The sequence below is a fragment of the Acanthopagrus latus genome, chromosome 15 (assembly GCF_904848185.1).
Source record: "Acanthopagrus latus isolate v.2019 chromosome 15, fAcaLat1.1, whole genome shotgun sequence".
Taxonomy (NCBI): domain Eukaryota; kingdom Metazoa; phylum Chordata; class Actinopteri; order Spariformes; family Sparidae; genus Acanthopagrus; species Acanthopagrus latus.
The window spans coordinates 17,636,618-17,664,357 of NC_051053.1; the positions used below are offsets into that span (position 1 = coordinate 17,636,618).

Here is a 27,740-nt window from a genome sequence, read left to right on the forward strand (position 1 = left end):
ACAAAGACACTGTTGTCAGCTATTTGCCTCCTGCTGTTCTTTTAGTAGACGACAATTTTATATATTCAAACAGTGCTTAACCACAGTCAGCATCAGCAAAACAATGAAAAATAATGAACTTATATCTATTTAAACATGCCCGCTCATCCACTCCCAATGACTCAATACAGGTCCTTCAATTACAGTCTGTCAAAAAACCTCTACTGCAAAAAATCACTGCTGTTTATTTTTGCAGTTTGAAAGGTTCAGTCTCTTCGGGAGCGCTTTCATAGAGAACAAGAATGTGGAAAAATAAACTACTGTGACAGAATACTTTGCTGAATCTTTACTAGCCCAAGCCGTACCAGACAGAGAAAACACACACACACACACACACACACACACACGCACACACCAATGGAATAATACCACACGAGGAACACTCGTACCAGACACAGAGCAGCTCCTTCAAGCAAATACAGAGCAGAAAAAGAGAGGGCAACAATACTCACTGTGATCCCAAAGCTCAATGATCACAGTCACACTTCTCTGTCCACTTCTGATGGTGTTGCGGAAAACGCACTGCTGTGCCTGCACAAGCTGAAACTCGACTGGTTTCTCTGCCTCACTCACGCTCAATCTGTGTTATGACTCACGCCTGTTAATGTGTGTATGGGCAGGCTGTTTGCACAGTATTCCCGCCCAGATACCTCCCTCCCTTTCAGTTGAATTGCGTGGGCTGTCTCTCTTTGTTGACCTCAAACACACCACCATAAAAGTTTTTCCTATTTACCACCAACTCTACTCGTTTTTTCTCTGTCTTCTATTAATAGCTTCTACTTTTTCTTCTGTTACATGCTCTGGTTGTATTACCTTATTAATGTTGTAAATAACATACTAAATACAGATTTGATACTTTTGTTTGTTAAAGATACTTTACATTGTGGTCCTATAACCTTTACATTTTGCGGAATTATTTTGATTAATCAGTAATACATACAGGCATCTTCACAGAAGAAGTAGCAAAGCACGGCAAAGTGTTTCTGTACAGTGTACAAACACAGACATAGATGTAAGGTATAGTTGGGACATACAGCACAGAGGAATGTGGTTGGACGTGGCTGAACTGGGAAAGTTCAGGGTGAGTCGGGGCAACTTGTAGAGAGATATGACAGCTGAACTGGAGCCAAAAATAGACTGCAAGAGATGAAGTCAGTGACTTGGGCTTTTCCGGGGCTGCAATTATTTCAGAAACTTAATTACAGGTAGATCAAACAAACATGTAGTTATTACATGCCAGTGGTGGGAGCAGATTTGGCTTTGATTGCAACACTACAATCCTTTTAAATGTTACGGTAACTCTTTTATAATAAAGTGTTGCATCATGAGAACATGTAGCAGCTCTAAAGCCAAAATGTACATAATCTCAATAAATGGCTATATCTGTCAGTTTTAATTTGCAGATTGGTAATCAGTATTTTTCAATATTCAACTTCAATATTCTTTACACTGTCAACCTGTGAAAATATACCAATATATGTGTTGTATATATATGTATTATATTTGTAAATGTCTGTAGAAATTAAAAAACAAAACTAGGTTTAACATGGAGTGCGGAGGATGAATTGAGGAGCCTCACAACTATATGCTATCCAACAGCTAATTTTTGCTCCAGAGCTCTCTGGGGAGTTATATTTGACAAGCTTCTCATATTTAAACTTATTGCTTTTAATGTCAAGTTAATAATTGTACAATGAACTGAATTGCTTTAAAAAGGCATCAAAAAAGATGACACACTGTCTTCGAAGCCAAACTGCTATCACAGGTGGTGAGCCATATACCAGGTAATATGACACTGTCAGCAGACATCAGAGTCGTCAGTGTTCTTATTATTCCCAGCCATACATGATCATATGTACGTCAGAGCTGCCTTTTATATGGTCTATTTACAGTAACACAATTACCTTCATGGACACAAAACCCACCATTGTGTCTTCTGACTAAACAGGAACCCTTTTATGAATGAAAGAGAGAGATGGACTGAGGAATACAAGAGAGGGGAAAATAGAGAGAAAATGTCTGTAGACAATTTGAGACCACATTAAAGGGAGGGTGTCAACAAATCATTGTGTGTCATTGTGAATTCTTTAAGAGGCTGTCAGGCCTACTGGAAGTCTGGCAGAGTATACTACAGCTCAAAGGTGAGTCACAGTAACTGAGCCAGAATGGACAGGGGTCACTGTGAGTGGGTTATGAAAACAGAAGTGGCATGGAAGATAAATCCTATTTTGGCTTCAGTTAAAAATGATGTAGTATAATTTAGAAGACGCAGGTATAAGTAAAAATAATTGCTGCTCTTTTATGCATCAATGAAATCATTTTGTGATGATAACAGCCATGGTCGTTATTACAGAAAAATGATTAGACCTTCTTCAGATGGAGGCATCAGATTATATGAATGAAAAGGTCTAATGTTTTGTGGTGAAGGCCTATAGCTCTCACGTGAGTCCGCGCGCAGCTGCACAGTACTGATCTGGGCCTTGAAGATACTTTTGTCCCTGGGGGTGAGTCATTTAGTACTGGCATGCCATTTAATCCTTCAAGCATGAGGGAATGTGGTTGAAATAGGCTTTACGAGTGTCTTAACTCGGGGGGGAATTTAAATTTTTACACACAACAGATGTGGGACAGAGGAAGACACTCTACTAGTCTCTGTCTCCTTCTAATCAGTTTGGATGGAACATAACCCATAAATGCTTCAAACTGACAGAAGGAGTGTCCCTGTTGGTGCAATAAGGAAGATTTATAATAAACACAATCATTGCATGACAGTGATAGCATACCTCTGCACACATAACCTACTTTATTCTGGTTTCACTCTCTTCATTTGCTTTTCACAGATTTTATGGTAATCCTTTCTGAAGACTCTTCTATGGTGATTTTACCATGCCCGCCTGACATATTAAACACTTTTTTCACAACATAAAGCAGCTACAAGGAACTTAAATTGCGTGTTGATTCTGGCAGTCCCTGTGGACAAAAGCGTTATGACCACCACCACTTCCTCTAACTTAGCTCTGTTAGTGCGTAAAAGACAGAGGCAACACATTTAAATAATTCTTTTACTATTCAAACTCATTTGTTTGTGGTAATGTATCTATTTGTGGCTATGTAAATGGACAAACAAAGTAAGCTTTGTTTTAATGCTGTCCCATCAAACTACAGAGCAGCTTCTTTATTCACTATGAATGGATGGTGGATTTGCTTCAGCATGGTTCTGGGTCTCTTGTAAAAACATTACATATGATACTGGTGTAAATCCTGACTGCAACATTTGTAACATTTTGTAGTATTTCTTTTTAGATTAAAGTTAAAGTCTACATTTCTTTATTCTGTAATAAAGTCCAGAAACCTACTGCCTGCCACAGATTCCCCCAATTGCATGCTCGTCCCCCTAAATCTGTAGTATATTCAGTGAGAAAAGAGAAAACAAACCTGCTCCGAGTCTAGCAACCTCCTCAAGATCAGCAGACGTTTTGGCTGAAGCGATGGCCTCTGGAAGCTTCAGCGTGAAGGGCAACACATCCCTAATATGAAGAGAAAAGATTGAGTGAAAGGGTGAAAGACTTCAACAGAAAAAAGGAAAATGAGAAAAAAAGAGCAGGACTAAAGGGTAAGTCCTAAAAGTGTGTGAGTCACTATGCTGGAAAGAGATATGTGGCTTGGCCTGGATGTGTGGTTCTGGCTAAACTGGAGGGTAAAATGTGCCTGCTGCTCTCCTCCCTGTGGGTCGTTTACAAGACTTTTCAAAGCATTTACACAGCTTCCAAAGGCTTCAGTGAAGGAAACCTGAGTGATCAAAGTGGAAAATTACAGCTTCAGTCGATGCAAATCTGGGGCGTTGTTGCTCCTTTGCACAAAATTCTCAAAAAAAAAAAAAAAAAAAAACTCATAATTATTCTGTTTCCTACAAATTTCCCTTAAAGTTAAGACTAGATCCTGATAAAAATTCAAAGAATTCACAAAGAATCTAAGCCCTTAACAAAGTGACCTCCTAAGGTGAAAATGACTGACTTTTAAGAGCCTTAGGAGTATCACACCAAGATAATTACCAACTGTAAAAATGCAACACATAAGCAATCTCAGCACTTTATAGTCCCACTCTACTTTCTCACTTAGATGGCAACAAATCACACTCGTCACTGACACACACACAACTGTATGTTCTCCAATGCTTGCCTCGGCCAAATGTTTCTTCTAAAATTGATGACATCAAATTATCAGGTGCGCAAAGAAATATAAGAGCTTTCAGAATGTGAAGCTCACTAAAATAAAGCTATGACCCCATGTTAGAAATGTCTGGCTAAGGTAGGAGCTCTCTATTTGCATAAATGTGATGTGGCAGTTTCGGTATTTAGGAAACAGTTCATGTGTTATCAATAAATAAACACAGGGTATATGGAGGTCATTTAAATGTCTACCCACAGGTTGACTTGCCAACCGTAAGGTGACACAGGCGGCATGATACACAATCCTGTCAACAGTTTTTACACTATTTCATTAGTCCACAAGTGGCATTAACACAGCAGGAAACATATCCATTGGCCAAAAGCAGAGAAGATGAAGACTGCCATCATGGATGAAAAAGGAGGTTTCAAAATCAGTTTTGTTTTATGAGGAAAAAGTTCAACACACTTGTTAGACCTCACGTCATGTATGTCGGTGGGTGACACTTAATAGAAACATAACTTAGTAATAAAGAACAGGGCACGGGGCCTAAGTTATCAAAAGTGACTGTATTTGTCATATTCTGTTGTCCCACACTCTGCAGATGGTGGTGCACATTCTTTGTTTTTTTTTATGTATAGAATCAAGGACAAGAGGACTTCTCTCCGTATTTTTATCTTATTATTGTTAAAAAGTCATTCCATGACAGCAGTACATAGGCATTTTGGACATAACGCCAAAAGTGTTACTTCTTCATACTCTTGATATTTCAAATTGATTATTTCAAATGTACACATGAATTAGTTCCTGTGGTTCCCGTGTACACTGTACCCATGAGAGTACAATGACTACAAACTACCAAAACTTAAAAACCTGGTGATTTTCCAGCAAATGGTAGAGTTATACATGTATGTTATTTCTATATGGATTTATACAAGTTACACAAGCAGGACATTTGGAATAATGATATCCTTGACTGAAACTAAAAATATCTGTACAGATGTGACTGAATTAGGATTCTGGGGATAATTCGTTCTGACGCACTTTCTGGCTCACGCCCCATCTCCACTCTGCTTCAATTCTCCCACTCTCTAATTTTCAATATCTTGGAAAAAATATGCAGACATCATTCATAAATGGAAGGGGTTGTTTGTGTCAAACAACATATTAATAAACATTTATGTGGAACATGGATTACAACATAACTTCGTTTGTGTCAAACAACATATTAATAAACATTTATGTGGAACATGGATTACAACATAACTTCCTGTAAACATTAATAATTCAGAGTTATGAACTCACCTGCTGATGCAGCAGAAAGCTACCAGACGGAAAAGGTCTGCAAAGCTCAGGCCTGATCCATCCAAAGAGAAAGCTGAAGGAAGACAGTACAACATGATCAAGACACAACAAATGTCAGGAAACTGTCGGAGGATATGCATTAAAAATTGTCAGTTCGGTCATGTCTTCAATCTGGTTCAAATGAATATGAAGAAAATCATAACAAACACGTGACATGTTTTAAGTTATTCCACTGGTAGAGGGCAAAGAAGACATTGCTGAGACACAGCGAGAGGCAAGTTTTAATGCAAAGCATGAAAAGGAATTGTTTACTTCGTCTTTATAATCTCTACATTAACTTTGATTTCCTCAAAGGGATAACAGAATCCAATTGGTTCTGTCAATGTCATGTAAACAATGAGTGAATAGAAATAGCAGTGGTGGTGTCCACTTTCCCCATGTGGATTCAAATTGCTGCTTATTGGATTTGTTAGAACACTGTTGAACACTTCACTGGAAAACAGATCACGTAATACATCAGATCAAGTAAAACACTTTGTTGAAGTTGTTTTGTTCATAACTTGGCACCCATTTATGCCAGCTTACATTCAAGGCCTTTGGCACTGAACCAAACATGACCAGGAACTGGGTGTGGATAGAGATAACAGGCATGTGTGTACAGAGTCGTGTGTGAGTATGAGAGAAAGAAATTAGGGATTGTCACAAATGCTGATGCGTTCAAAGCAAGAAGAAAAGAAAAGAAAAGAAAAGAAGAAGAAGAAAAGCATGAAGTCAGATACTGTATATATACACACACTAGTCTGTTACAGTTATACCTTCACTAAATCAGTGACTGATAAAGAATTGGTTAAATAGAAATAAAGAGTGCAGAGAGAGCAAGAGAAAGAATGTTTTCACTATAGAGGGAATGAGGGAAGCAGGTTAAATCCAAACATATGTCTAGTTGGCAGCAGGCCCACAACTTCAGCTGTCCTCATCCATCTTTGGTTTCCACTGAGCTCTAATAATTATAGGTAGCCATGTTTAAATATTGGCTTTTAGAAGTGAAAGATGTCATTTCACCTTAAGCATGTGTCATTTAGTTATTATATGTGACAAACTAAACTTTAGACCACACTCATGGCCATCGTGCAAAGGCTGTCAGTTTCAAGTATTTAATTCATTAAGGTTTTAAGGGACTAATGACAAAGCACAATTAGTGTGAATATTATACATAGATAAATCAGGGTTATCCTCAGGCAGTGGAACAGCGGCGCTGCGCCGCTATACTGCTAGCTCAGCACCACTGTAGTATAGTATGATACAGGGTTTCTAAGATTAGGTAGCTGAGACCTTGTTCTAGCAGTCTTCCATTTCTTAATGCTTAATCTCTTTTCTTTTCAATATTGAAACCGGTTTTATCAAAATTCTCAAGAATTAGTGTAGTACAAGATCAGCAAGGTAGTCTATTCAAAAGTCCATCACTAGTCAAAAACAGCTCCAAATTAACTATTTGATCTGGTAGTTCAGGTTAGTGCTAAACCAAAAAAGCACCATTAGACCATACTTTACAGGTGGATTAAGATGTTCAACTTGGACACGTGGCACATTGGCCAAACAGATTTCATTGCCACACCTGCACAAAATATGTCCCTACAATTTTCTGTTGAAGAACACAAGATCTAACAGGCCCTTTACAGTACTGTAACACTCAAGTTGTCGAGTAAAATGAGTCACAAAGCTTGTAAATATTCCTTTTTAAAATCACCTGACAGTCCTAGGTATTTCACAATTGTTCTTTTCAGGTGATAAGAGAGACATCATTGGTTCATCACACTACACCTCTAACAGTGAAAAAGAACAAATGCAGTGGGCTGTGATTCACACTTAGTAAACTCTCACTAAGTAAGGATTTGGAAATTTCAGACTAGTGCCAACAGAGACAAGCGTCAGCACACACAGGTACAAGAGGAACACACTACACGTAAAGAGAAGTGAGATATTTGGTCAAAGCTTTGGGAAAATTCCCTTTTTTTCAGGCAAATAGACATTAAACACAAATAAAGAAAACAACAGTGAAATTAGTGAAACACTACTTTTGATAGGGCGATGTAAGAGAAGAAGTCACTTTTCCTCAAGACATCTTGCAAACAGAGCACAATATGTTGAAGCCTCTGACAAATTAGGTGACATAACCCTTTATAGCACTGGAACAAAGCCTCTAGGGCAGTGGTGTCAAACTGATCCAGTAAAGGGCCGCTGTGGCTGCAGGTTTTCATTCCAACCAAGCAAGAACACTTACTTGGTTGGCTGATTGGTTGGCTGATCCAAATCAGATGTGTTCTTGCTTGGTTGGAATGAAAACCTGCAGCCACAGCGGCCCTTTACTGGATCAGTTTGACACATGTGCTCTAGGGGAACACTGTACAGACAAGAGAAGGGATGTTTCTTGCTTGAGGGCTAACTCAGGGCACAAGTAATTTAGGTTCTTCAGTTTGGAGCCTTTTTGTGCAGCTTTTTCAAGCACCTTGGATGGTTTTAATTGGAACACATGAAGCCATGAATTCTTGCGTTGCCTATGAATCCTCACAGCAAGGGAAACAGTGCCACATTTTCATTTGCCAGTCAGATTTTTAATCACAGGGTAGTGGAAAATACTTATTGTCAATTAACATGTCAATTGTGTGGGCTTTGGCAAGACCAACCATACTTCACAGGTGGGGATGGTCCATTTACGGTGATGTGCAGAGTTTGGGGTAAGGCAAACATAGCATCTAGTCTAATATCTAAGATCAACATTTTCAAAACTTTGATAAAACGCATTTTGTGACAATCATTTTTTTCTTGGTGAATCCAAGTTCTAATTCGAAATATATTTGGGTCATAATGCCTTAGGCCTGTATGATAATGGTAGGTTTCTTCACACACCAAACCTGACTACCAAGTCCAAAATCAAGCTACATAATTACAGCAGCCAAAAAATTCCAGCTGAGCCTGTTTCTTTGTTGTGTATGACCACAACAACCCTCAACGTTAGGACACAGCCATATTTTTGCAAGGGTATATATCCCTGATAGCCTGCTCAATCACACTGCCAGATACAGGAAATCTAAGGAAAATTCACAGTCAAATAAATGAAGCAGGGGTTCTCAGATGCTTACTGTACTGGCTCTCCTTTACAGGGAAGTCTTTGACAGGAACTGCAGAGTCTTTGTCCATGCGTAGAGATATTACTTTCTTCTGTAGGCTGGTCGACTTTCTCACTATGAATGACTGCAGACCAGGAAAACACAGCCAATCAAAACATATACTTAAGTACTTTACTCATTTTTGTGAATCATTTGTAATATGGCAAGGAATGTGAACATTTAAAGTTAAATATAGTTGATAATATAGTTAATTATTTACCCACATTTATTTACTGAATATCTTTTATTTAGAAAAAAAGTGACATGTAGAGACACTTAATCATTTTGCCAAATTACTGAAAATGCCGGCATAATCAACCACCCAACCATGTATACAAAAAAATCTAGTACTTTACCCATTCTGTTATCGTTTCAACTTGTCTGTGTGTCTTAAGAAGTGAAACATTTACACTATGTGGAAACTTTCAGTTAACAGTGTTGGATACAAGAAGCCACAGCGTCTGCTGTTCCTCACCCCAGTGGGTTGGTTCTGCAAGATAAGTGTGGCGTCTTGGTGGCTGAGGCCCAGCTGTAGCCACACTGCATGTGCATGCACCACTCTGTCCAGAACACTAAGCCGCCTATGTAGGGAGTCGTAGCCCGAATCTCTCGCTCCGGCTAGCCCCACTCTGATCGCAGCACAAGGTGCAGCTTGCAGAAAGAGACCTCCCACCTCTTCGCCCAGCCTGAAAATAAGATCATCAAACACATTAAGGAAGTGGATTACAGTGATTATGTTTCACAGCACCACTGAACATTATAACTACTGCGTAAATGCTTACAGGGCATCAGACGTACTTAACTGTGACTGGAGTATCTTTATTAATCATTATCTTAATTTTGGCAGGATGAATAAAATGTATTTGTAGAAGGAGAGCATGCACACACACACAGTTTAAAATGTGTTTGCAACACTAATAAAAAGTTTAAAATGCTGATGGCGAAGAAACCATGAGAGATAAGAAAAAAATCAGACAGCCAATGACCATTTGACACGAAGCATTACTAATCACTCCAAAATAGATGACTTAAATGGAACTGATGTGATTCACTCGTCTGCCCAGCCTCTTTCACAGTTCCTCAACATTTAACAGGTACTTTCTAACTTCTAAGGAAGCTGTAGATTTGGAGAGGAATTATTTACTAGATATAATGTGTATGTGCTTGAGAATATCCACATTCACATTTTGAATCTTCTTCTCATAGTTTATACTGCTTTATCAGCAGAGGTCTGCCTGGGAGATATTTTTCTCTAAAAGTTTAAGATGTTATGCAAGTTCAAGGACTAACAGGAAATAGTCAATACACACATAACACTGGAGTTCCCGGGCACCTTATCACTCTGTCATTTTATCTGCTGACTCCTGATGTACTGTAGCTTGCTGGAGACCTCACACAACAATTCATAAACACAGATTTCAATGCCTTTAAAGGGTGCTCTCTGCTGGTAGCCAGGCTGAACTGCATTACAGTAAATCAAACTGCAATACTGGCTGGAACATTGAAATTGTGCGTGGACAGACAGACTCTTCAAGGTGCTCTTGAGAAAATTTCATATGGTCTCCAAAGGTGATATTAGATTGTGCAGATTTACATTTTCAGGTGCGTTTAAAATACTGACTGATCACACCTCATATGTACTTTATCAGCTACAACTCCAACCTAGGGGAAACACTGCACACAATGAGCTCACCCAAGTATTGTATCTGTGCTGCGATCTCCTTCTGCAGGTCGAGTCTTTTTCCCCATTTCCTTCTTTAGAGTGCCGATTTCCCAGGCAAATGAGTCGATCAGCTACAGAGACACATATCACAACAGCTTACTTAAATGACAACACAGGTCAGAGATCAGTTCAAACAGAGAAAAAACATTTATACATGGATGCGTCTTCAACACCAGTTGTGGTCAGCGGTTTTATTTTCTTTCTTGTTGGCAGTTTAACATGTATAAAACCAGTGTTGCCAAACCAACAAGGACTAAAATCTTGAGGATTGTAACTAGGGTTGACTAGCCCCTCAACTCATACATTTCAGTTCTAGGCTCTGATAGCTTCTGTTTCTTAAAATATTGTAAAGCTATCATTTTCCTGGAATTTACAATGACTCCGATTCTTTTCAGTGTCACACTGTCGTCATTGGTTTCATTTCCCAGTTTTCTGTCTAGTTGTGCAATGTCTGTTTCTGTCATATCAGCAGCTCAAACTGAGCAAGGAACTAATTAGCTCAGCTGTTTCAAGAGAAATCACAGTTCTGGTGTATTCAACATGGAGGGCAACTGCACTTGTTTCAGTTTCTTGAAGCTGAAACAAGTCAAGTCCAGTTCTGACATACAACAAAATAGAACCACCAACTAAAAAGAAACATTTTCATTGCAGACACTGATTCAACTCCAGTAACGACAGGTGTTTCCACATTTTTTTGTAAAGGTTTAACTTTTTTTGTAAAGGTTTAAAAGATTTTGTGTTGTACACAAGTATTTACAAGGACATGGATGGACAAGGCACAGCAATGGGGACTGACCACAGTGCTGCGTCCAGTTAACACATTTCCATTGCCACCACAATGCCTGCACAACAATATAAAGGCTACACCATACACAAACATACAACCTAGACTCAGCTGTACTGACAGTAGTCAGCTGAATCCAGCTGATCAGTATGCTTACAACATCAATTTAGTGCAAACCCCTTCACTATTACAGATTGCACCCGTCCCCCCTCTAAATTCAAAACCTTGTAAAGTTGCAACCAATGATCTCATAATCATTAATGGGGATTCTGGTGAACTCATTTTGTGGTCAGTGTATCATATAAAACCATGCATGTACCATACTATATTATGACAAACATACCCGCACACATCTTCCTTGATGTTCATGATGTCCATGATGTTTATGGAAACTAGAATGGCTGGAACCTCCCATTTTTACTGCTCTGTGTGTGATGTGATTTTGCCCCCCACAGGTACAATTATCTGAGTGGTACGTACCTTGAAGAAACTGCCTTTCCTGTCCTGTTTGCAGGGTTGAGTTATTGTGCTGGTGGACATGTTGTCTGTAGAGCCTCTGTCTGTCTCTGCTGAACTTTCTGTGAAGAACAGAGGACATATGAGCCATGCAGAGAAAAAAAACACAAGTAAATGCAGCTCAGTTTGGTCTAGTCGCTTGAATGAGATGGTTTTTTCCTTGCTTACTAGGCTTGTTATGGAATTGTTCATAATCAAATCAAGGACCCTTATGCATGAACAAAAACAGGGTCAAAAAACACTAAAAAGGAGAACTTTGCTATGGGAGACAAGGTCTTAGACGGAGCTCTGACAGACATTCCACTCAAAACAATGACTACCAAAGCCTACTCCATGTGGTTCATACAAAACAATGCTGTTACTGATTATGCGTGAGCAGAGGCTGAACACATGTTCACATACACACAGGCACACTCAACCCAGATGTTGTGGGGGATCTAGTTTCAGCAGCTGACATGAGCCAGCTATGTCATGGCATGAAAACACCTCCCAGACCTCCCTGTTCAGAAAGACAAACGTAGGAGGAAAACACCATTAGCATCTGTCCACTAACAACAGACACCTCAGCATCAGTGCTTGGGCAGGAGACTGTTGTGAAAACATAACTTTTGTGGCTTTTGTTAGACTGGCTTGACTGTTCGCTATTTGAGCCACTGGCGAAGGGGGAAATGTACTAGATAAAACATTTGCTGACCAGTTTCTGTTGGAATGCTTTTGATCTCAGAGCCAAATAGGTGCTAGGTACATATACATTCTATATGCGTGTGGGCTGGAGCTCACTTCAGGTTAGATTCAATATACAGTAGGATAAAAAAGTCTGAGACTAATAGTGAAAATACTTTTTCAGTACATACATCAGCTTATACATTTAAGTGAATGTTAAATCCTTGATATCTATCCATAAATGTCAATATGTCTTAGTATTTGGTATTGTACCTTTGGTTTTGGCTTTCTCAGTCTTCAACTTATTCCATAAATGTTAAATGGATTTGAATGTTAGTAAATTCAATTTGAAGTCAATATTATTTATATAGCACTAAATGACAACAAAAGTAATCTTGTAATCGTAAAGAGTAGGTCTAGCACAAACTGTTTCATTTACAAGGAAACAGCACAGGCAATGGCTCTAGGTGGGCAGCCATCTGCCTTGACAGATAGGAGGCAAGGAGACATGGGACATGGAGTTAAGATGGAGCATGCGACATTGCTGTGCATTATCTCCTGTATGTCTCTTTCCCCCCGTCCTCTTCACATATCTCGTGGGAGTCTGGTGGCTCAACCCCTCTTGTCAAAACAAACCAGTGGAGAGGGCTTGCAGTGGGTTGTTTTGGTTGGAGCAATATGTGTGTGCTTTTTCTGTGCATGTGATTTCAAGCTTGTGTGATTCATAGTCCAGGCCTAGTAAACAGGAAGGCCCCTGCGGTTGTCCATCAAGGAAAAATAAAGAGCCTCTGAGTCACATGCCAACATATTTTGTACAATGTGACCTACTAACATTATTGGCGCAAGTTTCAAAGGAAATGTTTGCCAAGAATTAATAAATATATATTTTCGCACATATTTGTATATAGTCATGCAGATGCTGCTGCGCAGCTACCTGGAATTATGATTACAATGTTGATTTAATGAAGGTGAATTACAGTAAAATTGATTTCAAGCGGCAGAAGTTTGTAGATTTGGCTTTTTTTGTTTAGTTAAGGTTTTGGGCTTTTGATGACAATGAGGTTATATGTCCACCTGTGTCCCTTTGTTGGCTGACTGGTTTTCAGCAGGATTAAACAAAAACAGAAGCAATTTTCAAAAAAACTTGTAGGATAGATCTTGGCCAATAGACCCCATTAACTTCTTATGTGGATCCAAATAAGGTGAAGGATTCACATATTTCTAACACCATCATCCATGTTCTGCTGCAAGCTTCCCCAGCTGAGGATGCCTGACTGCACCTGCAGGAGATTCACAGACTTTCTCTCTGAAAAGACACATCCCGTGAAGTTGGGAGCACATGTGTTGATGGTCCTCTGACTCCAGGACCATCAGCACTGGTTCACCTGAAGGCAGTTTAACTCTCCTCGTATACCAACAGCTGTACCTCCGGTCATCAGTTGGCCAAGCTACTGACATTACTACTGTTTCCTGAACTGTGAAGTAAACCAGACTGCTCAATGAATCATGCCTAAAATCGGTTTCAAAATGTTGACTAACTCTAACTTCCAGTAGCTCTGAGTGGCGTGGTTTCCATGTTCCCATTTTCTGTGGACACCTAACCCATTAGTGATGTCAACAAATAATCCTCTTCAAAACAAAACGAAAGACTGTGGCAGGGCTGTATAGTGTGACAAAATGTTGGTCTGTACGATGACTAATGTAGCACCGTGTGATACCTCTTAGCAATGCCCACGTGTGACAGAGACACGCTGAATCTGGCACATTCCTTTTCTACAAGGTAGTTGAAATATATTGTGATAGTGGTTAAAAATCATGTAGTGTATGCAGTCCAAACAATGCCAATTCCCATAAATCCTTGGAAACACTTCTACAATTCCTATGTGATTACCTAAACATTGAATTCCTAAATGTTGTTTCCTCAGCAAGTCAAGCTAAAGGACATGAGAAAATTAAGGTGTATTTTCAAGTTGTCAACCAAAACCTAACCCGAAACAAACTTGTGAGAAAGAAATAAGGAAGGAGAGCCTTTTTTGGTTTACAGTACACCACTTCCTATTTTTGTGTCAATCTCTCGAAGATAACATAAATCCTTTACAAATTAATCCTGTACGGTCAATATGAATTAACTATAAATAATACTGTATGAACATATATATATTTACTGAAATTCACAAGGCTAATTTCTAATGCAATACATGGATTCTTTGTTGGTGACGATTCTCATTCTTCCAGGTCATGGTAATTCTAAGTGCTATATTGTAGGTAACTGTGCTTGTTTCACTTCCTTATGGACTTTGCACCTTTCATCAAAAAGGGTTTCTGAAGAACTGAAGAAGCCTTTTGGATGGGAAACAAGTCCAGTTGCCTACTATATAGCACTAAAGCTATACATGTTTTGTATAGCAAGATGCGCTTAAGTATGTCCTCATCATTTACCATTAAGAACAAATAAAGGAAACTTTTGTCTGAACCATATGTGTCCTGTGAACAACTTTAATGTTCTTTGTCAGTCTCATGCCAGTTTATTGTGGCCCATGCTACAAACATTGCCAGCCTCTCACACCATTTCTATGTGCACAAAAGTTAACATACTACAACATACCGTATGCTATTCTGGGAGTTCAAGTGTCAGTGTGTTGTAAAATAATGGCCTAGTCAATGACTCATTCTACAATCATGGCCTGAGAGGGGGATCTGAGATGAATAACATCCTCTAACCTAACCTACCATTCTAATTCCCTTTACAACTCAGTAGTTAAAACTACAAATTACTCATAGACTGTATATTGTGGTCAAGGTCTTGGTATTTGCTGTTGTTCGGTAATCCTTGTGCCAGACTGTGATTGGTTATGTACACATGTATATTAATCGACTAGAAGGTATTTAAAACAAAGCACAGGCTGTGTCTGACTGTTTCTTGTAACAGAGGTGCAGGGTATTACTGGTAGCTCCTATAGAAATACAGAGCTGCATGTAAGGTCTCTGTTAATCTTACTTTATACTTTTCTATCTCTATACTGTAACATTTAGTATTCAGTATTTTTATCATATTGGTCTTGATATACCAACCTTGGTTTGAACTGGTATCAGATTGGAAAGGAAATCAGTGTTTTTGTAAGTCACTATTACAGCTTAAGAAATTCATTTTGTTCCCATTCTGAGAGGCTAAACTTGAAGACAGGGCAGAAGGGTCAGTTATCATTACGGCTACCTGATCGCCCTCCAAGAACTCAGTCAAGTTAGCAGTCTCAGTGCAATTAATAGTACAAATGGGTACAACAATGCAGACTTTTGGATGGCTTTTCAGAATTCAAGGCGTTTCATTTTGTGTGAGTGGGATAGTCATGTTAATAATGAAAAAAGTGAGTTAGAAAGGTTGAAACCCTGCCCTCTCTCACAACTTCACATGGCTGACCAATCAGTGCATGCATGTCTATTATTGAGAGAGGACAAACATTGTCATTGGAAGCCTGCAAAATTACAATTTCACAAAGAAGGAATTTTACTGCTGTAGCTGTTCTGACAAGCATTTCAATTGAAGCATGGGCCCTTAAGCCCCCCACATTCGCTAGCACATCGCCAATCAGAGAACCCAACGGCTCAGACGTCCGACGGCCCTCCTCCTCAGACTCTGCATGTTCAGCCGGAGCAGACAACGTCCGAGTGGCTCCGAAAGCTTCCGACGCAGCTGAACACACCAAACATATTTGTTCTCGACCTCATCCGAGTCTCTCCAAATGCTTCAGACGTCCAATGGTTGGGCTGGTGTGTTCCTGCTTTTACAATAAACAAAAGATTGGAAATGGTGATGGCTCTAGCTGCCCCATTACTGCAAAACTGTTTATAAAACATACTATTTGTTAAATAAGGCCAGCATGATAAATATGTGCTCTCTTACAGCTCAGTGCTGCAGAGTCTACGTGTCCAAGCCTGTCTGTTAAGACATGAAGCAACTAGGTGAAAATGAGTTCACACACTATATCTTAACCACAAACACTTGTGTCATACTACCACACCTCCTAATCTAGCAACCCAATGTGCCAGGCTTCCCTTTGTGTGACTTGTCTTCCCAAAAGTCATACATGAATCACTTTGGCATCTTATTTCAAATTACAATTTCACAATAGCTACTGTTTACCACTGTTAGGATTCTGACAACATCTCTGGTGTGCATATGCACATCCGGAAACTAGCATTCCAAGAGCATTTCTGTGTTTCCCATTATCATCCTGTTACTCTGCTGTGGAACCAATTCCAGACCTTGACCCCAGGGGCAGCGAGTTGTCCCAGAGAAAATGAGAGGCAGTTGTGGTGGAGGTGTCAAAATATCAACACACATCTACATTAAAGATACCTGTTGTAACATTTCATACCCGCATTGTTGTCAACCTTATTCAGGGTCAAGAAGCCATGTCCAATCATATCTAAATAACAAGGCAAGGCAGGACTGTCTTTCTCCACTTGATGTTTGCATGAGCGACTCAGCTTATGCTAGAATGAGATAACATGTTTCCTTCCTTATCATACAGCACCAGGGCAAACTAACACCACACAGCAATGCAAGGAAAAAGCTTGTCTTTATATCCACTGACATTTATCTTAGTTGGCCAAATTAGCTACTTTTTATGAAATTCTCTTGTGATAGCTATCATTTCATTTCTGCTAATGAAATCTATAGCTAGGTAGAAATCCAAAGATGCTTTAGTCTACCTCTGTCTGACATCGAGGACCTATTAGTTAAAACATTTCAACACATTTTGATGGTTTCTGCCAATTTACGACTGACAACTGCTGATCACGTGTGAGAACAGAAAGCTTGACAAGCATAGCACCACTACCAAATGAGGTTGAGATTAGTGACAGTCAATTAAACAAAGAGCAACCACTATTAAGTTATAAACCACCTTGTAAAAAGCCCTTCCAGCACCAATGGTACAATTCTACTAGAGCTGCAATAACTGCTCGATTAGCTGTCAACTTTTAAATCATCACTGACACTAATGATTATATTTTCTGGTTTTTGCTATTCAAGTATTACAAATGCTTCTGTTAAAGTATACTGGGCCCTGAAAAAAAAGGCCAGACTAAGTTGTAAAGCCTTGTATCAAGCTGGAAATGGCAGCTCTGAAAAATGTCTCCAACAATGAACCTCCTGACCCTGTCAACATCCTCCATTCCTAAACGTTTCTCTGCTGCCTGATGGGATTTCCTGTGAGCTGTGGTTTACCAAGGGAATATGATGGCAGACATTTTGCATCTTCCCCAAATGCCTACACTTAGCTCCTAAAAAGTGTGTCAAATGCATTCCATCTCCCCTTACATTGGATGGGTCTCTGCTTTGCTGGGCAGTTTTCCTTCCATGGAAAACCAAACACACGGTGGTGAAATCAAACACATGCACGAACACACATGTCTTGATTGAAGAGACAGGGCGTTTTCTACAGTGACAGCTATTAAAGCCTGCACTCCAAACCAAAGCAAACACCACATCTCAATGAAAGCACTAATATTGTGGACACCCTACCTCCACGAAAATCAGTCTAGAATAAGATTCAAACTCAAAATACTCAACACACTTAATCCTTTAGGGGTCTTTTTACACTGTTTTGGCTGACTTGGATAATCAGGCTGGATATTTATTTGGGTCAGAGTAAACAGCTGAAGAAATACATGAAAACTTAGAAGATGTCAAACAAACTATTTAACTTAAATTAAGTTTACTCAAATATTTACAGCAGCAATTTAAGTTACACATGAATTTGAAATAGCCTAAACATTTTTACGGTGCAGCCAAGAGGGTCAGAGCTTTTTTCCAACACTTTTGAAGTGATAAATGGTTAAAAATAAAACAATGTGGAATAAAACAGAACACATTAAGCACTTATTTACATGTAGAAATAAGAATTAATTGAGATGGAGAAGGATGAGATATCAATGCATAACAGGGTGTAATTCCAGAAAACGGTATTTCTGGAAATAGGCTTCACTTCAAAGTAATGTAACCAACAATGGGGAAAAAACTTTAAAAAAATAATGATTTCAGGTCATAACACTTTGCACAATAAAAACTATGAAGACATGTTTGACAGGTGGTTGATGAACTGATAACCATTTGCTGATGATCGGCAGTACTCAGAGACTATCAATTCAGGTCACATCTCAGGCAACACCAGATGCAACCTGGAGAAATAAATGTAGGTTCACCACCACTTTGTGTATTATTTTGTAGTATTCATAATGATTACACACAGGTAGTTGAGTGGTTAGAGCACATGCCACATATGCAGCTGACCCTGGTTCATATCCCGGCCAGCGGACCTTTGCTGCATGTCACGCCCCCTCTCTCCCCCATTTCATAATCTATCCACTGTCTAAATAAAGGTGTCTATGCCTAAAAAAATCTTTAAAAAATAATAATAATGATTAAAAATAGTAATCAAAATAACAGGAAACAATCTGCGCTAACTTTGTGACAGCTACAAGAGTGAGGAATATAATATGCCAAGTTTATTGCCTGTGATCTGTCTGCTGACAAAGAGAGCCTCATGGAAATAAATAACAGTTACTGTTCACAGCAGCCCTTTGGTAATGCGATGGGACTGAACTGGAAGTGATTCCTGCTGTGAACAGTAATTGTTATTTAGTCTTCAGTAATAGTCTAATCAACAGTCAGCGGCCTACTTCCCGATGTCATCGTGAATTCCTGAACTGTGACTCAGGTTTGAGGTTGATAACAGTACTAGTCTGATTCGGTCCCAACACTGCTGGCTAAGCACATTAGCAGATTTCTGAGGAGATTGGAAAACCAGGGTCCTGGCCCATACCGGGAAAAGTACTTTGGCTTACTCTGACTTTTTCAAGCTTTCCCACAAAAAAAGTCTAAAGGAAGATGATACGACATGAGAGGTGGGTGGTAATGGGTAAGGTTACAGTCCGAGAATCCTGCAAATGCCTTGCAGCAACTGCTAAAGAGGGGTCTAATTAGCAAGCAAACAATAGCTGACACACTAGTGTGTAAGCTGGAAATACTCACGGGCTGAAGAAAGCCCTTCGTTAATCAGCAGTTACACAGTGCTACCACAGTCGAGTGAATTTCTTGGCTGAGTTGAAGTATTTGCTCTCAGATTAATAGATGCTCAGGATATGAGCGTTTTAGGGATAAACTCAGTTCGTTTTCATGACATGCTGATTCAGTGCTTATTACTTGGTTATTGTAGTAAATTCCTCCATTTCCAGCAGTAACACTAAAGCCTTTTGTTCAATCTAGTCGATTCGCACAAATCTGAGTCATTATAATTGTATAAACAGCTCTTTGTAGCACTGGCATTAAAAAAAGATCCCTCTTAATCACATCTCTCATTGAACACTCAACATGGATTCTGTCACATATGTTTCAAGCCAGAAAAGTTGGGATGTGTAGATGTGTTAAAAGACTGTCGTTATAGAAAAAAAACCCACACATTTAAAGTAAAATTCAAACTCAATAAATCTATACATTGAAATTTACACTTCTCTGTAGTCGCCAGATTATATGCTGCAGCAACAAACTGGTTAAATGAATCAAATATTTGCAGATTGCTACATTGTGTTATTTACATGTGGGATAGAAGTTTGGAACACTTGAGTCCTACACAGACATTGTGTTGCTAGGCCCATATTTAAATATACACCTACACCACTTTTTTAAAACTTTTCATAAACAGAATCCTAGTCACTATAATTTGACTTTTGTGATAACAATTTTGAAATAACCCTTTAATAACAAGGTGAAAACAGATTTGAACAAAGTAATATCAATTAATTAAATTAACTTTAAAATGACCTAGATCAACAGAGGTAAAACCAATTGGTGCTAGAAATCTCACAGTAAGTGAAATGGAGATCACCTGAATGCAGTGAATGTGTCTCAAGTGATTTTAGTATAAAGACACCTGTGTCTGACATGTCCAGTCACTGGTTAATCAGTACTCATGGCTACAATTACACCATGAAGACATAAGAACACGAGAAGGTTGTTGAAAGGTGTAAATCGGGGATGGATTAAAAAAACAGTTCCAAGTCACTGAACATCCCCCGGAGTTCAGTTAAAGCCATTATTAAGAAATGGAAGGAACATGGTACATGAGTTAATCTGCTTAGAGCAGGCTGTCCTCACAAACTGAGTGACCGTGCAAGAAGGAGTGTAGTGAGGAAGGCCACTAAGACATCTGTGACTACTCTGAAGGAGTGAAAGGCTTCAGCAGCTGAAATAAGAGAGAGGGCGAATACAACAACTGTGACTTGGGTTGTTAACCAGTCAAAGTTTTGTGGGAGGGTGGCAAAAAGCAAGCCACTGTTGAAGAAAGCTCATTACATTTAAACTAGAGTTCACCCAAAGACATGTCTGATGAGACCAAAATGGAGCTTTTGTTCATCAGACTGGACGCTATGTTTGACAGACACCAAACACTGCACATCCCACCATGAAACATGGTGGTGGCACCATTATGCTGTGGGGATGATTCTCCCTGGAAGGCTCGTAAAGGTTGAGGGTAAAATATCCTGTTAGACAACTAGATTCAGTCTACATGAGAACTACGACTTGGGAGATTTATTTTCCAGTGATACAATGACCTGAAGCATACAACGAAAGCTACACAGAAGTGGTTTAAAGACAACGAGGTGAATGTTGTGGAGTGGTGGAGTCAAATACAGTAGTATAGTGTACATACATATGGTGACAATAAAGGCATATTCTGTTCTATTCTAAAGCCCAGACCTCAATCAAATGGAGAATTTGTTGCTGGATTTGAAAAGGGCTGTTCAGCTGACAGAGCCTGAGCAGTTTTGAAAAGCTGAATGGAGTAAAATTGCAGCGTCCAGATGTGCAAGCCTGACTGAGACCTTTCCACACAGACTCAGTGCTGTGATGGCAGCGAAAGGTGCATCTACTGCTACTACTGACTTGAAGGGGTTGAATACTTACGCAATTAATTATTATCATTATTATTAAAATTATTATTGACATCACTTCCTAGAAATCTGTTTGATTTGAGATTATCAAGGTTTTATTTTGTAAATTATTGCCAAAAAAAAAAAAGATAATTGACCATGTTTCCATTTACAAAGGCAATAACATGGGAAAACATCCAATCGGGTTGTATACTTTTTATGGGCATTTAATATTAATTTATGGGCACTTAATATTAATTATATTAATTGATTATTATTAATATTACATTCTTTGTTTAATGTCGTTCAGCTTTGTTGTCTTTGTACAGCTGAACGTCTTCACTCATCTCTATTGCTATTGGACCTGTGCATAGTATTTCGAGCAGCTTAAATCCGGGTCAGGTTCCTTGTGTGTGTACACATTCTTTGGTAAACACAAAACTCAGTCTGTACTCAGAGTGACGCAAACAACACGGTTAATATCCAGTATAATTGGTGCATTTGCTTTCATAAAGGGGGGGGGTATAACATGGTTACACATCGACGTCGCTCAACAGGTGATGACTCGCAGAACATGTCCCGCAAGATTCCTCACGCAAATTGTTTTGTGGTGATTGACGGTGTGACCGTCCAGTAACAAACAATGATTCAACGGCGGGGAGTCTCGCTTTCTCAAGAGAAGGCAACTTTGAGTTTGGAGGTTTCTACAAGACGACAGAAACGCGGTGTCACCCGTGAGAAAAGATCCACACAAAGGACAGTTAACTAACTTTAACAGCACTTACCTACTGCGGAGTGACTGTTACTCCAGTTTGGGAAAAGAAAACGTTGCATCTCGGACGAGTAACTTGATGTGTAAATAGCATTATATCTCCATGCCGGGTCGCCTTGGTAGTTTTGAGTAGCGTCCAAGCACTTCTTATAGTTGGAGGTGACGAAAACAAGTGAGCAGAGTCCATCCTGCGCCGGTCGCCTCCATGGTCCCGGATTCTTCTGAGCAGCAGCTGCCTGCCTCGTTCTCTCCGTGTCAAGTACGTCATAAGAACGACGGGCTTCCGTTTATGCTTTTCAAATTAAAATACATTATAATACATAGAAAATAAAACTTGATTTTCATCTCGTTTCCACAAAAATCTTAACTTTACTATTCGATACATCAAGTGATTTTTAAATAACTTCTATTTCTATTAAACACTGCCTATTTCAAATATCTGTTTTCGATGTAAATAACTGGGGGAAATAGAAACAGGACAAAACGATGCTATACAGAATAAAAGGAATCTGATACAGTACACTTTCAGGATGTATTTGTATAGGTCTATGCACCAATATATGTATACATGTACAGACCTACATGAACATGGCGGCATGTCTAACTTCTCTAGTACTAGTGCCCTAATGCTGCCGTATATGTGATGAAGCACATTTTATTTTATGGAAACACCTTTTAAGTGTCAAAGTCTATGCTTTTAATCTGAAGGTGAAACTGTACACTTCTGGAACCTTTCTATCTAATTGTCCAGCTTACCGCCTCTGCCTTCTCCCCCCAAAGCACCGCAAAGGAGCAAAAACAACAACTCTGCATTAACTTTCATATCACGTGTGCCCAGTGGGGAAAATGTTAAGGGTGCCTCTATAAAGCGTGAGTGTATACCTCCAGCTGAGAGCAATAACAACCATGAGATGCACTTCTCAAAAAGGACGCAAGAGCAGTTCAAGGATTTGACAAATAACATTTTAACGTCATTACCACGAACAGCAACAAACTTTAACTACATTGCAGTTTTGTATGAATTAAATGGAAGGAGAATGTTTTAATTAAGAGTGATGTTACAGGGATTGTTATCTTAGAAGATTTTTAGACTTGACTGGCTCATCTACCTCAGCAGAAATTTGTCCTTGGCACCATCAAAAACATAAATGCAGCTGGCAGGAAGACCACAACTGGCATGTGGTTAAAACAAGAAATACACCTGCAGCAAATGATTGGGTTCACATTATTTATAAAGTAGAGAGGAAAGAATTACCTTTTTCCTTTTGACAGGAAGAAACTTGGATTGTGTGCATCTCATTTATTTGATGAAAATACTTTTTTCCTAACTCTTTCTTGTAAAGTGAGAGTGTATAGAGTAAAGTACAAAGTATAGAGTGTTTCATCAGTTTCTTGGGGGATAATAAATGGATCCTGATGAAAAGAAACATGTTTATTTAGGTGGCTGGTATCTATGAGTGTGTACAATTTGACACAAAGCTAAATAAGATTCAATCCAGAAATGATTGAGCAAATTTAAGTATGTTTTGTTATACTGTTTTATTGAAAGGCCCTATTGGGCCTTTGGCAGAGGTATGCACTCTACTAAAATAAATCATACAATAGAGGATTCCTCGCATAGTCCTCAGAAGCCCAATAACATTACACCAGCCACACTAGCTGTCAGTTGTGACAACTGTATCAAGAGGAGGAACATTCTCTCCCTATAAAACAGGGCGATGCATTGTTATCAACTCATTCAAAATAAGCACACCTCTTTGTTGCTTCATGCAAGGGGGGCAGTCTGATGAGACACCTCACTCATGTTATTGTTACACCTTTGTAACCTAAATCTTCTTTCAAGCGTTTGCTTGGTAAAAAGGCTAGATTAGGCCGTAGCGCCACACTTGCATCTCCAGTGGCAAACCGAACACTGCTTGCACAGAAAATGCATGAACATCACTGACCCGCACTGCAGTTGCAAGTGCCAGCAAGTCCAAAACAGTTGACAAATCCTGCGATGGAGCAAGCTGCTTGGACACTGGTCGCAGACGGTGGGCACCTTTCATTAAACCTGTGACGAGGGAATGTTGGCTCGCAGCCTTACCATCAAACCCACATGGAATGCTGCAGTAGCAGCCAAGAACACCTTAACTTTGGAGAGGGCTTTGACCGTCTCCAGTAGGCCTTGCCGAAAACCTGAGAATTAGAGGCACTGAAAGGGAACCTCCTGTGCCCTTGAACACCAGTCTTCAAACACACACCATTTCCATCATATAGTGACCTGTTAGAAGAGGCTCTAGCACCGAATGGTTGATTTTTGGGGCCCATACCGATATTAGAACATTACCAAAAAAAATTCTGCTGTTAATATATCAGCCCACACACAGATTTTGTGTCTAACATATATGCAATGGAGGCAGGAAAACTTATTCAAGGTGATTAACAAGGAGCACCAAGCATCTTTTCCTGAATTGTATTTGTAGAAAAGAAAATCGGCGCATATTGGACAACATGTGTGCCAATGACAAGTTATCTGTGAAGTGGCCAAAATTGGCTGATCCACAGACCATCATCCACAGACCATCATCAGTCGTGCTGTAGAAAAATGCCAAAAATGTGCAGCGGTGACAAAAAAGATTACTATATTGTTATCATAACAGCAATCATTCATGTACAGTGTGGTTATATTTACATGAGGATATATGTGCCCAAATGGAAACCCTATTGATTAGATATCTTTGGACAAACTAATTGGTGAGATAAATGTCAGTATTTGCAGCTTTGGCTTAAAACTCAGTCCTCAGAGTTTGGAAAGTCCACAGGAGGTCTGCTGCAGCGACGGCCGGTCCCTCCTTGTCTGAACGGAGCGAACCGCAGCCACTTCTTCACCACGTCAGCATACTGGTGATGCGTGGCCTCCTTACCCACTGGTGTTCGTTTCAGGGCACCTAGGAAAAGACGTTGATTATTTTCTGTACAGCTCAATGTTATTTAGCATCCTTGACACATTTTAATAATCTGGATTGGGACCAAAATAACTTGTTCAGGACATCCTGAGTATAACAAGTATAACCTTGTTGTTAGCAGTACGGCAACCAGCCATATCACCATGCAGGAGGAAGTTTGATTATACCCATGGCCTAGAGCAGGGGTGTCAAATTGATCCAGTAAAGGGCCATGTGGCTGCAGGTTTTCATTCCAACCAAGCAAGAACACGCCTGATTTGGATCAGCCAACCAATCAGCCAACCAAGCAAGAACACACCTGATTTGGATCAGGTGTGTTCTTGCTTGGTTGGAATGAAAACCTGCAGCCACATGGCCCTTTACTGGATCAGTTTGACACCCCTGGCCTAGAGGCTAGCTAGTTAAGTTTTGTGTGTAACAGATGTGTATTTTTCATTTGAACGTGAACTGTCCCTTTAATAAAATGTTTCTTGTATTCAGTAGTGTGGGTACTAACGGAAGAGGACCCCTTGGAGACGAGTGTTCCTGAAGCTTCTCTTCTGTCCGCGTCCCACCCAGTTCAGCTCAGAGCCAACAGCGAATGAAAGAACAGCCTGCATCAGACGTCTCACCGCATCATCAACTGTAGCCCCGCCCATCCGTGACAGGTAAGACACCTTCAATTTGAACAAGGTATGGACATTAGTTTCGCTACTGTGTGCTGGGCAAACACAGCTAGTGACTCAAGGCACTTGGAGCATCACATCAAGGCTGTTAACTACCATTCTCTTCTGTGTTCCGGGGTCCTCCAGGTGTCCCTCCATCTCATCCAGCTGCTCGAGGGTCCTCAGGGGGAGATCCATATGCAGGGCCTCCACGTCTTCTTCCTCGCAGCAGGTCTGACCCTGCAGTTGGGCCTGAATGTCTCTCAGCGCGGCCCACTGCCTCTGCTGCTCCTCTTTGATCTCCACCAGGAGGGCAATGATCTTCCGCTGAGCAGCACTCTCTGTAGAGAATATGAGCGTGACAGGATGGGTTGAAGATTAGGGTTGAAGTTGGGTAAAGAAACCTGACTTGCACTGTGTTTAACCATTTGTGACATGTGCCTTATCGATATGTCATCTGCAAAATAGAATACTGATCCCATAAATCCAGATACTTGGCTTCACAGTCCTCTAGTCTTAATTATTGATATTAATAAAATGTTGTACCATTATCTGTCTCATCCAGAGACCAGCCGCATTATTACACTGAATTTTATAAATTTATATTAATTCAAAGTATGCACAGAAGTTTGATATATATTATGTGCTTTTGAATGTTTTGGTTCTCATACTCAGAATAATGCTGTCGACAATTTTCTGTCATATTACTTGATACTACTACCTAAAATAGTTAATAAATAGTATACAAGTAAAATTGACTAAATAAAATGGCTAGTGAATAATTGTGAGTGGTTTTGAAGTTTTTAGAGAAAATACAAATCTTAACATGGGTAATAACAATATAACAATAGGATAGAATAGAACAGTTCAAGGCATTTTCACCGTTAACAGACTCTGCCATACTTAATTTACTGGGAAAAAAATAATTTTGATCATTTAATTACAGTTCAATTAAGTTTTACTTTAACTTACTTATCCATTACTCAGACAGACCATTTAAAGACATTAGAAGTATGTCCAGGTGTTGCTGAAGAGTGAAGTAAATGGCTGTCGGCCAGCGGTCTACCTGAGGATGGGTAGGACATGAACCTATCAGCGGCTCCGGAGCTGCAGGCGGAGGGAAGCGGCGGCTCCACGCCGAAACTCAGGCCCTCTCGCCGCGGCTCGTCTTTGAACACTCCCCCTGACCGCCTGGTGACTTGTTCGGCCAGACTGTGCATCTCATCGGACACCACAGACAGCTTCTGCTGGAGGGTCTCCAGAGCAATGTCTGCCATATGTTTGTTCACAAAACCCTCCACTCGCTGCTGCACCGGCCAGTCGTGATTGTCTTCTTCAACAGGCTCCATTGAGGTTTATTTCATCGACACCGTCAACAAACCAAACGTTCCCGATAACCTTCCTGAACCTTTTCGAAACGTTCGCTCGGTCACTCCGCAACCAGGCAGAAGCGGAAGTGAATACAAAACAAGAGCTGTCCAGCGCGTGATATCACGTTGCACAAACGTCATCGAAATGTTGAGAGAACATTGGGGGGAGGCAACGGAACTGCATTTCCCAGACGCCTTAGCGGAGGGAAGGGATTCATCCGCGGCAGATTGATCGTCCTAATATAGGAAGTAAAATAGTTCCCCAAGTTAGAATGGTGTTCTTATCTACAGACATACAAATGTTTAGAAAATAATGTACAAATGAAAAGGTACAATTTATTTCAGTTTCTTCTAGAATGCACAACTGTTACTCTCTTGTTTCACATGGTGTTTTTTTTCCATTTCCTGTTTTTGTGTGACTTGTTTTAAGGATAATTACACTGGAAAACATGGCAGCATTGAAAATCTTCATTATGTCTGTGAAAGTTAATTCTGCTAAAAAGAGCCATCACTTGGCCTCATATTTGACTTCTGTATTAATTTCTGAAGCTTTTCAGGTCCCAGACCACAGTGGTTTCCTCCCCACCTTCCCAAGGATTCTGTGTCAGTCCATCATGACTGCAAGAGCTCAAAGTTTAAAGTCGGTTAAAAGGAGTTTGGCTTAGATGAAAATCACACACTTTGTCGCCTGTTACAGTGAACAGTCTG

General features: G+C 39.8%; 2 protein-coding genes across 3 annotated transcripts in view; both read right to left on the reverse strand.

Moving 5' to 3' along the window:
- rin2 (Ras and Rab interactor 2) overlaps positions 1 to 22,323 on the reverse strand; it is a 36,658-nt gene extending 14,335 nt beyond the window's left edge. The window contains exons 1-7 of one of the 2 annotated variants that reach the window (XM_037123553.1): positions 22,084 to 22,323; positions 11,666 to 11,763; positions 10,372 to 10,472; positions 9,154 to 9,364; positions 8,652 to 8,763; positions 5,512 to 5,584; positions 3,475 to 3,566 (exon numbers count right to left, since the gene is read on the reverse strand). In XM_037123553.1, coding sequence (XP_036979448.1) covers positions 3,475 to 3,566; positions 5,512 to 5,584; positions 8,652 to 8,763; positions 9,154 to 9,364; positions 10,372 to 10,472; positions 11,666 to 11,763; positions 22,084 to 22,132 — 736 coding nt within the window. In that variant the 5' untranslated portion in view covers positions 22,133 to 22,323. Of the gene's footprint in view, positions 1 to 3,474; positions 3,567 to 5,511; positions 5,585 to 8,651; positions 8,764 to 9,153; positions 9,365 to 10,371; positions 10,473 to 11,665; positions 11,764 to 12,103; positions 12,176 to 22,083 lie in introns of those variants that run through there. The other variant, XM_037123554.1, reaches the window with a different exon arrangement.
- A 1,267-nt stretch (positions 22,324 to 23,590) lies between these two features.
- Positions 23,591 to 27,162, reverse strand: si:dkey-187a12.4. Its single transcript, XM_037123555.1, has 4 exons — positions 26,729 to 27,162; positions 25,780 to 26,003; positions 25,515 to 25,674; positions 23,591 to 25,000 (listed from the first exon to the last, which is right to left on the reverse strand). Exons 1-4 carry the CDS (start codon positions 27,009 to 27,011, stop codon positions 24,846 to 24,848), a joined length of 822 nt encoding a protein of 273 aa, XP_036979450.1. The 5' UTR covers positions 27,012 to 27,162; the 3' UTR covers positions 23,591 to 24,845.
- Positions 27,163 to 27,740: the final 578 nt, after the last annotated feature.